At 45.4% G+C, this 17213-nt stretch overlaps 1 protein-coding gene across 13 annotated transcripts in view; it reads left to right on the top strand.

The window, feature by feature from the left end:
* LOC310703246 (dystonin-like) overlaps positions 1 to 17213 on the top strand; it is a 303015-nt gene that overhangs the window by 19667 nt on the left and 266135 nt on the right. For 7 of the 13 annotated variants that reach the window (XM_083495367.1, XM_083495366.1, XM_083495365.1 and 4 more), the window contains exon 1: positions 12793 to 15080. In XM_083495367.1, coding sequence (XP_083351493.1) covers positions 14990 to 15080 — 91 coding nt within the window. In that variant the 5' untranslated portion in view covers positions 12793 to 14989. Of the gene's footprint in view, positions 1 to 3442; positions 3632 to 11100; positions 11309 to 12792; positions 15081 to 17213 lie in introns of those variants that run through there. The other 6 variants (XM_083495364.1, XM_083495375.1, XM_083495358.1 and 3 more) reach the window with 1 other exon arrangement.

Raw genomic sequence — 17213 nt, 5'->3', positions numbered from 1 at the left:
CTAGCTGGATCAGCACCCATGTCAGGGGACAGCAACCATTGTACTAAAGCCCCGCTGTGTGGTTTTTCTCATTTTGCTTCCGGGTTTGTGGCTACTGCTGTGGGCAGATCTGACATATGATACCTCAAGGCTACACCCTACAGATTGGTGTACCACCTATGCTACACTGATTACAGGCACTAATTATGGATAATTATGTACAGGCATGTCTGTGTAAATGAATAGTTTTGCAGCACAGGTTGATACAGAAATAAGCTCCACAGAGGTTAAGGCAACCTTCTGCCAGGCAAGTGTGTTTAGGACTGCAGCCATAATTCTGCATATCTTAAAATTTTACTATTTAGGGTTCTGCAGTACATGCTGTAACTGGTGAGAAAAGTATCCTGTATTGTTGAGTACATGGCACATATTGCTGTTCTACTTGCCTATACCAAGCCCTAACCATCCTTGCTGCTGTAAATCACCAACATAATGTGGTTTTAGAGACACAGTGCCAGTATAATTGTTCTTAGGATATGACAGCTCTTTCCCCCTCTTCAGACATATACATGCACACCCAAATCATCTTGCATTAAAAAAAATATTGTTATTATTTATTGCACTTATTAGTTGCTTTAAAAAAAGAAGTAACTTAAAGTGATTTACAAAATAGTACAGTGGTACCCCGCAAGACGAACGCCTCGCAAGACGGAAAACCCGCTAGACGAAAGGGTTTTCCGTTTTGGAGGCGCTTCGCAAAACGAATTTCCCTATGGGCTTGCTTCGCAAGACGAAAGCCCATAGGGAAATCTCCGGGGACCTCTTTTAAATGCTAGCGGTGGGGAGCAAAGCCTTCCCCCCCCTCCGGCCTTCAGAAGAGGTCCAGGAAGGCTGGCGGGGGCCGAAAGGCTTTGCTCCCCAGCGCCAGCATTTTAAAAGCAGTCCGGGATAGCAGGGAAGCGCTTCCCGCTATCCCGGACGGCTTTTGAAGGCAGGAGAGGTCCGCGAAGCCTGGGCGCGCTGATGTCAGCGCGCGCAGGCTTCGGCATGCCGGCAGAGGTCTGCGAAGCCTTGGCCGGACAGCTTTTGAAGGCAGGCGGGGGGAGCAAAGACTTTCGCCCCCGCCAGCCTTCAGAAGAGGTCCAGGACCTCTTCTGAAGGCTGGCGGGGGGCAAAAGTCTTTGTCCCCCCTGCCTGCCTTCCCAGGGGCTTTTAAATCGCCCCGGACAGCGGAGAAGTCCTCCGCTGTCCCGGGGCGATTTTAAAATGCCGCCCGCCAGCATTTTAAGATCGCCCCGGACAGCGGAGAAGCCCTCCGCTGTCCCGGGGTTTTTAAAAATGCTGGGGGTGGGAAGAAAAGCCCTTGTCCCCCCCCCCCAGCCTTCAGAAGAGGTCGGGGGACAGACTGTCCCCGGACCTGGTCTGAAGTCGGTTTCCCTAGGAACGCATTAATTGATTTTCAATGCATTCCTATGGGAAACCGTGCATCGCAAGACGAAAAACTCGCAAGAAGAAAAAACTTGCGGAACGAATTAATTTCGTCTTGCGAGGCACCACTGTACAAATATTAGAACCAGTATAAAGCTAAAACAAAATAAAAACATGAAAAACAGGCAGATCTGTCACATCCTACCCGTAGAAAGAGGCCACAGATATCTAAAATTCTCCAAATGAAGGGCCAAAATCCTGGGCAAAAAGAAATGTTCTTGCCTGGTGCCTGGGGACAGCATTCTATATGTGGGTTGCTACCACTGAAAAGGTCTGTTCTCATGGGGACATACAGAGAAGGGTCTCAGATACTGAATTCAGGGTCTAGGTTGGTTCATGTGAGGAGAGGCAGTCCTTGAGAGATGGGGGTCCTGAGCCACAAATGCTCATAGGCTTCATCAAGAGTGTTGGCATATTAGCTTTGATGGCTGCTGCTGTCCTAACTCAGTGGCTGCTAGATAACATTGAGCAGCCTGCTGTACTAGCGTTTGGATCCTGTGTTTTTCTGATGCAATTACAGGCCATTTCTATGTCTGCATCATCTCAAACCTATTGCTGAAGCCATTGTTTTCCATTCAGGCAGAAAATTCACTACACAAATGAGTCAGGGCATAAACATTTAGGATGCAATAGACTGTACCGAGTTTGCTAGGAGTAAACCCCATTAAACTGAATGGGACTTAGGTTTGTGTAAACATGTACAGAGTTGTCCTGTAAGTAGGCTAAAGTCAATTGCATTATGCTGTTAGCTTGCTTCATCCTCATGTGTACTACTCACTTGAAACCAGGACCTTATTCCTTGTAGCACATCATAATCCTATCCAACTGTGAAGTCATAAGTAGAAGATTATGACTTTGAGTGAAGAGCAAGAGTCAGCATTAGAAGCAGATGAAGTCTTAAAGCTACAACGATCTTACCCGTTGTAATATATTTTTTGTCCACTAAGAAATGGGAAGTCCACACCTGTATAACTTTCTGTGTTACAGTATTTAAGCACAGTACTTTGCCAATTATTTTCTGAGGGACATCCATTCATTTTTAAAAATGAAAATAGTAAATTGTTAGCCTGGAAACTTGGAGGCTAAATTATTCCTTAAAGATTCATTCACACACTTAAATCCCTCTTTGGCACGTATCTCTAAGCACTTTGAGAGCTGCTTAACTTCTTACAGATGCTCTGTCTGATGTTCTATCTCAGGGGTAGGGAACCTCAGGTCCTCAGGTCCAAATGCCAAATATGGCCATCTACACCCTCTAGCCCATCTTTGCACCCTGAGTGAGTGTTTTTGCCTGGCTGGAATAATGCTTTTTGCTTGTCTAGATGTAGGATATAGAGGGGTGTCTGAGTATATTCAGGCTCAACTACTCAGTAGTGACAAGGTATAATTTATATTTGTTGCTGTGCCCATTTTTGCCTACCTATGGCATGTTGCTTTGGAAGGTTGTCTAGAAAGGAATGTGTCCCTTTACTTTTCTTTCCCATTAGGAATCTCCTTACTAACATTCATCCGAGTGAAATGATGCTTAAAAATAAATCAATCAATTACAGTCCTACCTTGGTTGTTAAACGCCTTAGTACTTGCCTGTTTTGGCTCCTGAACGCCGCAAAGTGTTCCAGTTAGCGAACGTTCTTTGGAAGCCGAACGCCCAATGCGGCTTGCGTGGCTTCCGTTTGAGTGCAGGAAGCTCCTGCAGCCAATCAGAAGCCGCGCCTTGGTTTTCGGACATTTTTGGAAGTCAGATGGACTTCCAGAAAGGATTCCGTTCGACAACCAAAGTACGACTGTACATGAAAAGAAACAGCATGAAAAGGGGGAAATGAAGGGTTTAATGAGAATACTTGTCAGTAATTTGCCAATATTTAAAATGCTGATAGAACCAATAGTTCTGCCTTGTATAAGTAATATTTCTGTGACATAGAAGAGCAGAAGAAGCATCACACACCCTATTAACTTTCGTGTGTTTTTTAAACAGGGTTTTAGACCAAGTCCCCGCCACATTAGAAGACGTGTCGTGCCTCGCCTTGAAGAAACGCAGCCCCTGGTAGAAGTGCATGAGCTGAGTGAGCAGGAAACATCAGTTAAGAAAAGGAAGATCAAGAAAAGCAGCAGAGTCCAGCCAGAATTCTACCATTCTGTTCAAGTCACACCAACTCGAAAGCCAGTAAGTTTTCTTTCCGTTCTCAGTGCAGTGATCTTCAAAATACATTGTGTAGACTGCAGTTAGCCTGGATCTGTCAGATTTAGGCAGTGCAGGAATAAGAAGCCCTAAAACTGATAGCATCTCAGGTCAGATCCTCTTCCCAGCAACATGCAGCCTTGGAACCCTACAGCTAAGTCCCTGTGGCAGCAGAGTATGTCAGTGAAAAAGGGGAGGCACCAGAGAGGTGTGCTTTCCAGGATAAACAGGTGCCCCCCAGTCCCCTGTATAAAAGCCAGGCTGTGCATGTACGGACATAGGAAGCTGACTTATATTGAGTCAGAAGGTCAGTCCACTTAGCTCTACATTTGCTGAGGGAAGGCAGACTAAAAAAATGGAGGCATTTTTCAAGAATGATAAAAATGAAAATAAAACAAAGAGGTCTGGGGGGGGGGTTTTAGCTCAGCTCTAGGTGTTACACTGCACTGGATTAGCAGTTTCGTTTCATTTCCAAATTGAGATTATCAATTCAAAATAAAAAAGAGAAACTTTCGAGAAAGAAAGGATGTTTTTATGAAGGCTTGTAAAGAGCCACTCACCTCCTTACCTGCTGTGAATAGGATCTGCTAGACTAGTTAAGTATTCTGTTCCCCACAGTGGCAAGCCAGCTAGATGCTCTATTTTGTTTCTTATCCATTTTTCAATATCCCTTTAAAAAATTCTGTTCTCATCCCACTGGCCTCTACTGGGGATAAAGAAACCCTGACCTTGCGTGGAAAGAACTATTGATTAGCTACCCCTGATTGCCAGCACAAGGAGCAAAGTAAACTGAGATGTCGAATGAAGGGTCTAACAATATGAAATCTGCGCAAATAGCTTTTGTGCGCTATAGACAAGGGTCAGCTGAGTCACTCCAGTGCTGCACAGCTTGTGACTGAAGGGGCACAACAGTGAAATGAAACAGGCAGGTGGTAATCTTATTGTGTACGTCAGTGCTTTTTAGTCATCCTTCCTTGACACTTTCCGTAAAACATGCTGTTAAGACCTGGTTTATGAGAGCAGGGTCCTTGGACGTTGTCAAATGCCTCAAGTTATATTTTTTGTGTGTGGGACCGCTGTAGCAACCTGCAATTTTTTTTTAATCGTTAACTCCTTTAAGTTGTGCCAGAATCTTGCTTCCTAAATTCCATGTGCCAAAACCTCGCTTCCCGAAGGCCACGCATTGTGCATGTGGTATAAGAAATATATTAAAAGCTTGAGATTCAGTCTGAATTTTCATTCCTTTTATTTTAATTTAGTACTCCTTTTTTTGGGGGGGGGGTAGTTTTTAAAATGTAGGATTTAGAAACTCCTTTACTTTATAACACCTATATGGAAACCAACATCTAGCTAAATTTGCTGTTTTACAAGAACAAATCAGTTATCTCCCCAACACACAGCTATCCTTATAGCAACATTTTTGTAGGTTGCAATCCAAACCCCTTTTGCACTAGGTTGTGGAGGGAGGAGTTGGACTGGGTGGCGGTGTCCTTTCACCCAGCCCTCTCAGCCTCTGCCAGCAAAGAGCTCTCTATTCTGCCTGCAGAATGTGTGTGCAGGTTGTGAAATATCTGCAGGTGGTAGTGCTCCTGTTGTGATCCTCCTTAGATCAGGCCATGATCTTCTGGTGGCTCCCAGAAGAGTTTAGATTTGATATCCCGCTTTATCTTTACCTGAAGGAGTCTCAAAGCGGCTAACATTCTCCTTTCCCTTCCTCCCTCACAACAAACACTCTGTGAGGTGAGTGGGGCTGAGAGACTTCAGAGAAGTGTGACTAGCCCAAGGTCATCCAGCAGCTGCATGTGGAGGAGCGGGGAAGCGAACCCGGTTCACCAGATTACGAGTCTACTGCTCTTAACCACTACACCACACACCAGACCACCAGTTGAAGACCAGTGGTGTAGGCAGTGCTGAGCCAGATTGACTGTTGTTCTGACTTTAAATAAGGCAGCTCCCTCTGTTCCTCCGTGAGTAGCAGATACTTTCCAGTAGTGTAGGAACAACAGAGTACAAAAATCAAATATCAGCTAAGCGCCTACTGTTATTATGATCCTTCATCACATACTCAACAAGTCTTTGTCTCATAAACGCAAAAAGCTTGGAGCTCAATCACAGATGTTTCCTTTTCCTGCATAACTCCTTGAAGTAATGGGTGGATAGTATAGTATTCTATTATGTCACGTAAACAGTTTCTATCAAAACAGGAAGAGGAGCCCTTTATATTTAGTCACTATATACAGTAACCATACGTATAAACAATTTTACAGACAAAAATACTCTAGGGCCTAATTGTTGTAAATGTTCTTTCTCAGTGTTGAACTTTGAACTATTATTATTCAACAAAAGCAAATGTTTTCAGGACTAATTTCATATTTTGTAACGATTTTTTGCCACAATTTAAAAAGTGGTGGTGGGGGGAAAATCAAGATTAAAGCTGTGAAGCCCAGTTTTTAGGAAAGTCTTTAGCATGTACTTTGGAGTATTGAGTAATGAAAATGATGTTACTAAAAATCAGTAAATGATAAATAAATTTTGCTTCCTGAAACATTCAACTATAGAACCCCACCTAATAAATATTTATTTTTAGGAGAATGGAGAATAACTGGGGAAACTCAATTTATTTGTTTCCCTCCTGTATTCAAAATAAGAGGTTATGAGAAGGTTTGCTTCATATACAGTTAGGAGGACACTTTCAGATATCTCTCTCTTTCCTTATACTTGGAAATATCACTGATGTAGACATTAGATTACTTATTAACTTCTGAAAACCTAACTGATCCCTGAACTTCTTTCTTTCTGAAAACAAACTAGCTCAACTTAGTAACAAAACAGGAAAACAAATAACGGTGATTCCACTGGAAATCAGTGGTTGTCATGCTACATGGCTTTTGTCTTCTAGGTTTTTTCCTGTTGTTATTCTGTCTCTCACAACTACAATAAGCCTACCATTACAATTATGGACTGGTCATTTCTTCGTCAGAGGGCAAACAGGCAAATTTAACAGGGGATCAAATGCTTTCCCCCCTCACTGTATTTAAATGTAAGGGACATTCAGTGATAGTTATTAAAAATATAACATGAGAGATACTACACTTACTACTCCTTAACTGGGATGCTAACTCTTTTCAGATGAAGAATTATGGAATGAGCTGGACCAGCTATTTGCATAACGATGCAATAAATAAATATTCAATGAAAAGTATATTATGCAGACATGACTCTAGGCTTCTGTAGCTTAACAGCTGTTTTACTATAGTCTTTTATTTCTCTGTTCAGCTTTCTAGCCACCAGAGGATGTTGTTTGTACTAAAGAATAAATAGCTGAGGTCAGATATATCCAGTAGAGGGAAGTGGTACACCAGCTAATGCAATATACTATCAGTTCTGTTCATTCCTGGATTTCTTTAATCTTTTCATGTATTCCTCTTGTCTGAATGATTTATTGCTGAGTCTGAAAATAAGCCCCGTGGTGCCATGATCAAAGCTGTGATGCTATCTTTATTTTGCCTTGAAATAATGAAAATGTACAATATTATGATTAGGGAATGGAAATGAATATTTAAGATTAGTATAGGAAATAAGTGACATTTACAGCTGAGCCCTTAAAATCCTAAACCTAATACACAAACACACATAACATACACGCGTGCCAAAACTCAGCTGAAAATGCTTAATAAATTTGACAATGAAATAGAAAGGAATATGCAGAGGGAAAGAACTACAAAAAGAAAACATCTGCACAATGTCTACCAAGATGCTGAGGTATTTTATTTTAACAATCCATATAATTAAAAAAAGGATAGTGGAACTATGTACAGTACAATAGTCTTAATAGTCTAAAAATACCAGGAATATTTATAAAAATACAAATTTGTTACTATCATTATTATAGCATTAATAGCTTCTAAAAATAGCATGGATCATCCCGTGCTGTGGTTTCTCCCACCATGCTTTCTATTTCATTTCAGAGGAAAAAGTTATTGGTAGAGGCTCTCCAGTTCGTTTTTAGGAACATCAAACTAAATCTATTAATGGGATTCTATGGAGCCATCTCAATATAACTTGCCTTTCCCCTCCCTTCCCTAGAGGTTGTTTGGCAGACAAGTTCCTTTAGTTTCCTTGCATATGAGCCAGGAGAGGAAATTCCTAAGTCATCTAATTCCTATGCTACATTGAATACTGAAAGCCCATGCAAGATGGCTCAATAGTATCACAGAATAAAGCATAAATTCCATTTATTTCTTGTATGGCATTTATTTTAAGTGTGGGAGACACACCTGTGGCCGTCAATATGTTGTTGGACCACATCTACTGTCATCTCTGACTTGACAATGCTAGCTGGGGCTGTTGGGAACTGGAGTCCAACATCATCTAGAGGGTCACTGGTTCCTCACTCAATATTACAAATTTCTATGGCCCATGATGCAGTCATAACAGATTATAAATGCAGTTTACTAAATTTAAAACAATAAAATCCCATAAAGCCACTGCTGAAACTAATAATAAAAAAGAGAGTAACTGTCATAAATTGACCTCCAATGTGTGGGTGTCAAACAAATATTTCTAGATTGCATGTTCTGTTTTGTGATTAGGGCATGATGATGGAAAAGGCCTTAGCTCTAGTTTTCAGCGACCTAACATTTGAAAGCAGATCTTTTGAAGATAATAATAATAATTTTATTATTTATATCCCACCCATCTGGCTGGGTTTCCCCAGCCACTCTGGGCGGCTTCCAGTACCTTTAAAACATAATAAAAGGTCAAACATTAAAAACTACCTGATACAGGGCTGCCTTCAGATGTCTTCTAAAAGTTGTGTAGTTCTTTATCTCCTTGACATCTGATGGGAGGGTGTTCCACAGGGAGGGCACCACTGCCAAGAAGGCCCTCTGCCTGGTTCCCTGTAACTTCACTTCTTACAGTGACAAACCCTCCAAGTGTCCCTGTTTTACAGGGACATCCCTAATTTAGAGGAGTTGTCCTGGCTTCTGATTTGATCCCGAAATGTCCTGCTTTTCCTTAGGGTGTCCCTATTTTCATTGGAGAAATGTTGGAGGGTATGGAGTTATTTGACTCCTGAGCTGTCTGAAGGCAATCCTGTATATGGAAGGGTTGCTTTTTTAAAATGTTTAATGTTTTATGATGTTTATATATATTTGTTGGAAGCTGCCCAGAGTGGCTGGAACAACCCAGTAAGATGTGTGGGGTATAAATAGCAAAATCATCATTATGGAATGTCATGTCCCTATTTTCATCAGAGAAATGTTGGAGGGAATGCAGTAAGGGAACCACCAGAAGACCCTTAGAGGAAGACCTCAGTGTTCGGGCTGAACAATGGGGGTGGAGACTCTCCTTCATGTATACTGGGCTTGAGGGCCTTTAGGGCTTTAAAGATCAGCACCAACACTTTGAATTGTGCTTGGAAATGTACTGGGAGCCAGTGAAGATCCTTTTGACAGGTGTTACATGGTCCCAGTGACCACTCCGTCACCAGTCTAGCTGCCTCATTCTGGATTAGTTGTAGTTTCCAAGTCATCTTCAAAGGTAGCCCCACGTAAAGTGTGTTGCATGTAGAGTAGTCCAAGCAGAAGATAACCAGAGCGTGCACCACTCAGGTGAGACAGTCCGCAGGCAAGTATGGCCTCAGCTGGCGTACCAGATGGACCTGGTAGACTGCATCCTTGCACACAGAATTGACCTGTGCCTCCATGGACAGCTGTGAGTCCAAAATGACTCCCAGGCTGCGCATCTGGTCCTTCAGGGGCATAGTTACACATTCGGGACCAGGGGGTCCCCCCACATGCTCACCCCGCCCCCAGTCCCCCCCAAAACAGTACTTCTGTCTCATCAGGATTAAACCTCAATCCATTAGTCACCAACCATCCTCCAACCACCTCCAGGCACTCACACAGGACATTCACTGCCTTTACTGGTTCTGATTTAAATGAAAGGTAGAGCTAGGTATAATACGAGAGAAGGTGAACCTGTATGGTAAATATTGTTTTAGCCCTTTTAATTGGCTTTACTGCACTGTATAATTTCTGTTGCGGTTTCCTATTAGGTCATCATTTTATGATGATGTCAGGGTCAGCCGTCATGCTGCAAAAGCTGTTTGAAAGCGGAAATACATAGATGTGATAGACATTTTCTAGCCATTTAAGAAATGGCTGCAATTTAGAGAATATATATTGCAAACCATACTGGGAAGAACAACACAGGGCCAGTAATCATACGTCTCAAGCTTGGTACTTCTAAGATGACACAGCAGCTGCCGCCAAGATGACACAGCACAGGGGACCTGGAAGTAGCCTCTCTTTGATCGGCAAATGTAGGCATTGTTTGCCGATCAGGTGACAAACACATATCAGCGCCTCATAGTCACTTGATTTGAAACTGATCCCCAAATAAAAAAAATCAGTTTGTCTCTCAACCTTGTGTTTCAAGAGGGCTGAGGAGGCCAGTATATCCTGCCCCCCCCCCCCATTTCCCCAGTTCTTTGTGCCTGCACTGCATCATTTCTTGTTTACATTCCTGGCTGGCTGGTTTGGAGCCCATGGGCAGCTGCTGCTACCTGCTCTGTGGCGACTGGAAAGTCTCTCGTCCAGCCTTTAAGGACAGTGTGTTTACTGAAGCGGCCTCTCGCCCAGCGAGCTTGTGCAACCCGCCCTTTGTGCTTTCCCTTGAGGAAAAGAGCAAATCTACATTTCCTGTCTCCCAAAGTCTGCGCGCTTTAGGAAGCCGGGAGCCCTCCAAACAAAACTGGGGAGCTCCGGAAAGAAGTTGATCCACCACACAAGGAAGGAAGAAGGAAAAAGAGAAAGAGAGACTTACCAGGGTGTGGTTTCAGGAATATGAGCGCAACAGCAAAGCCCCAGCATCCTGGGTTTGCGATGGGGGTTGAATTTTCCTCACCCCACATTAATGATTGAACCAGCAGCCTAGGGGTGGTACATCTTTTCTTTTGCCGGGCGGGGGAGCCAAATGCTATTGATTTGTAGCCGGGAAGCGTGCTTTCTTTTTTTCAAAATCCATCTCTTCCCTGCTCCCCCCTCCTTTCTGGCTTTATTGTTGGGCAACTCCAGAGGAGCATTGTAAGCTGGTTGCCAGAACGCCAGGCCACTCGTCTCCCTGCCTAAATCTTCCCACATATGGGTTTTCACTAAGCCACCTCTCTAGATCTACCTGTGTGTTGCCGCTGTCTGTGAGATTTAAATACACGAGCAGCAATATAGACAACAATGGTGAGCAATCTATTCATTCGTGTATTAAAAATATAGATGTATCGACTGATTGGGAGGGAGGGAGGTTTCAGTTCCGTCTGTTTCTGACTGATTTTCCTAGAGGGCGATCTAAACAGCAAAAGGATGTATTGCTTTATTTTGAGAGCAAAAATTGATTCTCTAGTCTCAGGTTTTTATTTTGCTTTTAATCTTCTTCCCCCCACCCTTCTCTAGAGCTCAGGAAACACTTCCTACAGATGCTCCATGTCATCCTCTGCGGATTTTTCAGACGACGATGATTTCAGCCAGAAATCTGGTTCCCTGTCCCCGGCTCCGGGTGACACCCTGCCCTGGAACCTACCTAAACACGAGAGATCCAAGAGGAAAATTCAAGGAGGCTCTGTGTTGGATCCAGCTGAGAGAGCTGTGCTCAGAATCGCCGGTAAGACCAGGATGGAAATACATGGGAGATGGAGGGGGGGGGAGGGAGGGGGGGGAGAGAGAGAGAGAGACTTGCATAGTACAGTAACTGTGCTCACGTGTCCATATTGTGGGTTTATTTGTGTATTACAGAGAGTATAAACTGAGAGCTTTGTTTATTGCTTCTGTTATTTGCATTTTTAAAAGCACACACACGAAACTCATGGTCCTCCATGCTGTATTTTCTAGTGTTGGTAGTGACTAAGCTTTTTGGCCTTGGTGTTTTTTTTTCTGGCTGGGTGGATTACTGCATGTGTATGGAAGAAAATGCAGCTGCAATACGTGCAGGTGTTAAAATTGCATTGGAGGGTTGCATAAGAGTGAAGAATATGACCATTTCGTATGGTGTGTGTAGCATAGCAAGGTTGCTGGTGAGATACAGGAACCTGAAGCATGCTTTAGGAAGGGTACCGTCCTCTGTACCCAGCAGTAAATGCAGACTTACTTCTGAGTAAACTTACAGAGGGCTGGTTTACAGAGTACTTCCAGGTTTGTTTGTTTGTTTTTATAATGGGTGGGCTTGCTTGAAAGTTGCTGAACTGATGTGGGATCACCAGAAGTCTGGTTTCTCTGACTGGTCTTGTTGTGTTTGACGCTAGCAGGGGTCACCGGGCTCCTGAATAATATAGGAGAGGCCCTGCTGGATGCTCTGTATAAGACAGAAGAGCATTTGATCTTCATTGGTTTTGAAATAGGTCAGGGAGTTTGCTTGGCCAACCCGGCTGCAAATTGAGAAGGAAGAGTAATATGATCCGGGAGAGAAAACGCGGTGCTTGTTGTGTCCGTGCTATTCGTAAAACCTCTCACAGGAATGAAAGCACGCAGCTCGTACATGCAGATGCCGAGCAGTTGTTTTGCAAAGACAAATCTACTTTGCAGCACTCGCTAATGGGGTGCGCTGGGGAAAGCTTGGTGGAAGGGGCCACTTCAGACTGGCTATTTTATTTATCAGAAAAGGGAGGGGACCGGGGACCAATGTGGAAGCCCCGCCCGGGAAGTTCTGCTATCACATCCCGAGATTTATGGGTGGCCTGAGACTGTCTGTGGCGTGAACAAAATGCACTTTGCACATGCACACGCGTCCTCCCACAGTCTAGGGCTGAGCTTTGGGAAACGCTTCCGGTGCTTGCCACGATGACTGGACGAAGCCGGCGGGGACGGCGTGGCGGCGGCGCTTTTTGGAGCCCTCCCTGCTCGCTGCTCCTGTCTTGGCGATGGCGGGGGCCGGGTTTTACGCCCGAGAGTTGTGCGCCTCTGCTTTCTGTGTTCGTGCGTGTTCGGTGCCTGGTTGCAGCTGGCGCTAAGGGAATCGCCGCATGATGCAGATCGAATCCTATTCCCATAGCAATCGAGCCGAACCCCTCCCCATTAGATTCTCAGTAACACTGTGCGGGGCGCGGAGGGTATGATGGTTCAGAATGACAACGGGGAGCAGAACCTAAGACCGGCCGCGCCACGTGCCCCCGCTCGGAAGTGATTGCGCCGTTTCCTCCCGTTCAGCTCCCCCCCTTTCTTTTTTGCTGCATGTCGCCTGTTTTGGTGTTGGGAGAGACGGGGTGGGGGCATGGGAAAGCCCCACTTGCTTCATCTCTAAGACACTAGTCAGAGAGAGTGTGTGGGGCGAGGCAGGAAGGACCCATCCCGGTCTGCTGCGAGGCCGGAATGAAAAGGCTGGGTCGGCGAGCAAGCGGAGCGGGGACAAAACACACACATACATATATACAGGCCTGGCGCGCACGCGCAGCGATGGCTGCCGGCGGCAACAAAAACAGGGTGACCGGCGGTGACACCTGCAGCGACGGAGCGCCGCCCCTTTGCCTCTCGCCACCCCCCCCCCCGCTCTGGCGCAGTTGACTCTTGTTGCCCTTCGCCAGGCAGCCGAAAGCGCGCCGAAGGGGAGGAGGAAAGTGCACCGGTGGTGGCCGCTCCATTCCTGCAGAGGAGCCTTCTTTCTGGGATGGGGAGGGATAGGGGGAGCGGTGGGGCTTTGCGTCGCCGCCACCCCCCCCCCGGCCCTTTCTCGGGAAGCCAAGAGCTATTCCTAGCGGCAATGGCAACGTGCAACGCACGTCTGCAGAGCGGGAGGGAGAGGGCGGCGCTGTGAGAGGGGAGGAGGAGGAGGAGGCTCTCGCAGGTGATCCCGCCGCCGCTGCTGCTGCAATGAGGCTGTCTGGGCTTGGAAAGCGCCGGCTGGCCGGCTATGTGGGCGAAAGCCCCCTTGAGACGGAACCGCGGCCAAGCCAGCCCCTTTGCTTTATTGTGCAGACAAAGCCGAGCAGGGAGTGGGGAGCGCAGCCAGGGAAGGCTATTCAGGAAGGTCACCAGACCAAGTGTTGGGGCGGAAGCCTCTCCTCCAACAAGGAGACAATCTCCAGAGCGGGAGCAGCCGCGTTGTAAGGGTCCGTTGTTGCTGCAGAAGCAGCAGCAACAAAGGGACTTGTGGCACCTTGAAGAGTCAGATTTCGTGGGCAGAAAGCCCGGTCCAGAAGGGGAACAGAGAGCACTGTACCTCCTTCCCAGTCCCCTCCTTCCAATGAAGTTGTAGCCTTTGAAAATGAGAGAGGGGGCGCGATTTCGAAAGCGCCGTCTGTCTAAAATGTGTGGGGCAGTTTATAGGGGGTGGGGGAGAAGAAGAAGGGTAAACGGTAAAGGGGCTACTGTACAAAAGCTCCCCCTCCCAAGCCAAGAACCTGGTGCCAAACGCTTGAACCGCATGGAGAGAAGGAGCAACGCAGGTTAATAAAGCTCACCGACACAGCCACGAGCTAGCTGGGAACCGCTAGCTTGCAGCCCAGCATAACACGATGAAGCCGGGACGATAGCGATGGTAGTATTTTCCGTGAGTTTCCACTCCAGACCAGCCGAAACTCTCGAAACATAAGAATCGCAGCGAAGGGCTGGCGCTGATTTCAGGGGTGCTTTTTGATAGGACTTACTATAAAGGGGGACTTCAAAGGGAGAGCTCCGCAAAGCCCCTTACTTTTTAAAAGGTTACATCGATCTTGCGCACATTTACTTGAGAGCAAGCCCCATTGAACTCAATGGCACGCGTATGGTGGCACTGTGATTTCCCCCGCCCCCAGGAAAAGAGTGTGTTCCCGGCAGTTGAGGTAGACAAACGATTTAAAGCGCAACTCTACGCGTCGTTTGCTCAGAAATGCAATGCTCCCAATTGGCTCGCTCTCCGCTGGGTGCATAGGATTGCCTGAAAAAAGCAGGAGGGAAGGAGGCGAAAAGGTCCCGCGACTGAAAGGAGAATTTGGGAAGCGGGTGGGCGCGAAGACCCAGGAGCCGGTCCTAAGGGAGGGGAGGAAAGAAAAGCAGCCGGCGCCGGAGGTCACCTCCAGGGCCGGGTCTGTGGCATCCATGCCTTGCCTCCTTCCTCCGGTTCTCTTTCTCCGGCTGCTAGCTGGGAGCGCAGAGATTTGCTGCTAATGAAATCCGAGAGGGAGGAAGCCCTTTCTATTGGAGGGACACACGTGCTCCCACACCGCTCGGGGAGGGGGCATGGGCGTTTCCTCGGACAGCTTGCACGGCAACAGCCCCCTCCCTCCCTCCAGCCTTTTTGTGCCGCTCCCCAAGGCTGCTTCGCTGCCCGGCTCCTTGGAGGGAACTGATCAAGGCAGTGTCAAAAACTTCAACCATGGCTGGTTATCTCTCCCCTGCTGCTCACTTCTATACGGAGGAACAGGAGTACCTGCAGGCTTATGAAGATGTGCTGGAGAGATACAAAGGTACAGTGAAGCTTAAGTTGTGCCCCGGGGTAACCCGGGAGAGGGATTTACCGGTTGCAGTGCTGATGATCTGGAGCTTTGCCTTAAAATAGCTACTGGTGGCTGCCGTGGAACAGGTGGCAGAATCAGGTCCCTAAGACGTTTGGCTATTCAAGCCCATTAAATAGGGCTGTTAAAAGACAGTATGCTGACAGGGGAGGGTATAGGAACGCATTGAAGTCCGTTGTATGGGGGGCACTTATCCTGAAGCGAGGCTTTCTTTCTCTCCCTCCCTCCCTCCCCTTAAAGCGCTTTCCTCCCTGGGTGTGAGAATGCTGCTGATACCTCAATGAGATTACTGTATTCTAAGACCCTGCTGCCTGATGTTTTTGTGTAGGGCAAGATGTTTCACTCTTCATTTTGCAGCATAGGGCTGCATTCTGGATCGCTAAGGAACGACAGCAAAATATGGCTTGGAATATTTTGTTTCAAATAGCAGCTCAAAAATAAAAAGACACATCTAAACTATTTCCTTTGCAGTATATATCTGTGCTGAGAATTCCATCCTGTTACGTCTCTCTGTCAACTGCTGTTAGGAGGATGACTTTGCATCTAGGCTAGGAGAACAGTATGAGGCCTTTTCCTCTATTTACTCAATGGAGACAGAAGTTTCTAGCCTCCATAAAATCCCAGTGGCTTCTTGTATCACATTAAAAATAAGTTTTATTATTATCTTATCGTGGGTGATATGGAAATGCACCTAAATCAGATTAGGCATCCGTTTGGAATAAGGATTTCTTCATAGTAATGACTACAGCAATTAGTAACTATTGAATGTATTCGTAGCTATAGCTTGGTTTTTACTGTGAAAGCCAACATTTTGGCCCCTAAATATATGTTGCACTTACTGTTGTTTGAGGAACAGGAGGATGTTATGAATTAGTGTTGGTCTTATTTGCATAATTATTTGATTTAAATATTTGAAGTGATAACATGTCCCAGAGTTGACAAGGTTTTAGCTGATCTGTACCTGTTTTTAATGGGGATGGCATAGTTACAATCCTTTTTATTTAATAATCTCATTCATTTTCACCTTTGGCGTTACAGAAAAATACCTTGCAATGTGATCTTGCAGATTCTGTCTTATCCAGTTATTGTAGCTTGCACTGAATCTACCTTGCTTATAATTTATGTATCATTAAAAGGAATTTAATGATTCTTTTGTGTCTATAGCCAATTGCATAAGTGCAGCTATGGAGCATGTGCAGTGTCCAGCAACTATTAGCTGAGAACTGGTAGGCTGCCTTAAAGATGCTTATAGAAAAGAAGAAGAGCAATTCTATTGTTGTGAGCTTCATTACCAGTACTTTTCAAATAAAATATTGGCTAATTTTAAGACTGCTGGGATGAAGCTTTAAATCAAACCCACTCTGCATTACTTATTTCTTCTAAACTTACACTACTACGCTTGATTATTTTTTAAGGTTTCCTTCCAACTCCAACCAATTTTCAGTAATGCCCAAATTCATAAAAATACTCCATGCTTGACCTCTTTTCAGTTATTCTAATTTTTCTAGGTTTATGTTTTTAGGAGCTGTTTTTGACATCCTGTGTAGTCTAACCATGTTCATTTGCATGTTTACTCAGAAGTAAGGATTCATTGTTTTCAATGAGACCTATTGCCAGATAAATTTGTATAGGATTCCAGTCTTGGTTGTGTAATCATTGTCCTATTGAAATGTGGAGTAGCCTTTAAACCCCCCTGTCTTGGAAAGCTTGAAACTGAGACTTGAACATATGCCAAGACACCACAGTGGACACAAGCTCTTGGCACATATCCACTACATGTCTAGAAATGCACCTTTTTTCTTCATGTTTACTATGAGAAACATTGCTGGAGCTTGCTGGTCCTGATGCAGCTGTAGTCATAGCAAACCAGTCACACTGTAACCCTGCTTTGCTGACCCTAAATACACATTATAATTAATATCAAAAGGCACACCCAACCAGTTCAATAGGAACTGGGTGAGTATGACAGTGTAGTTGGTTATCCGTACCCCAATGCACAGTCACACTGGATTTGGTGGTCTGGGCTCCAGATGTCCACTTGCACTGGGTCCAACCTAGTGTACCCAGTCTGTACACTGTGAAGTT

The sequence above is a fragment of the Podarcis liolepis genome (assembly GCF_965112155.1).
Source record: "Podarcis liolepis genome assembly, chromosome: 3".
Lineage (NCBI taxonomy): Eukaryota > Metazoa > Chordata > Lepidosauria > Squamata > Lacertidae > Podarcis > Podarcis liolepis.
This window is presented reverse-complemented; position numbering and strand designations above follow the sequence as displayed.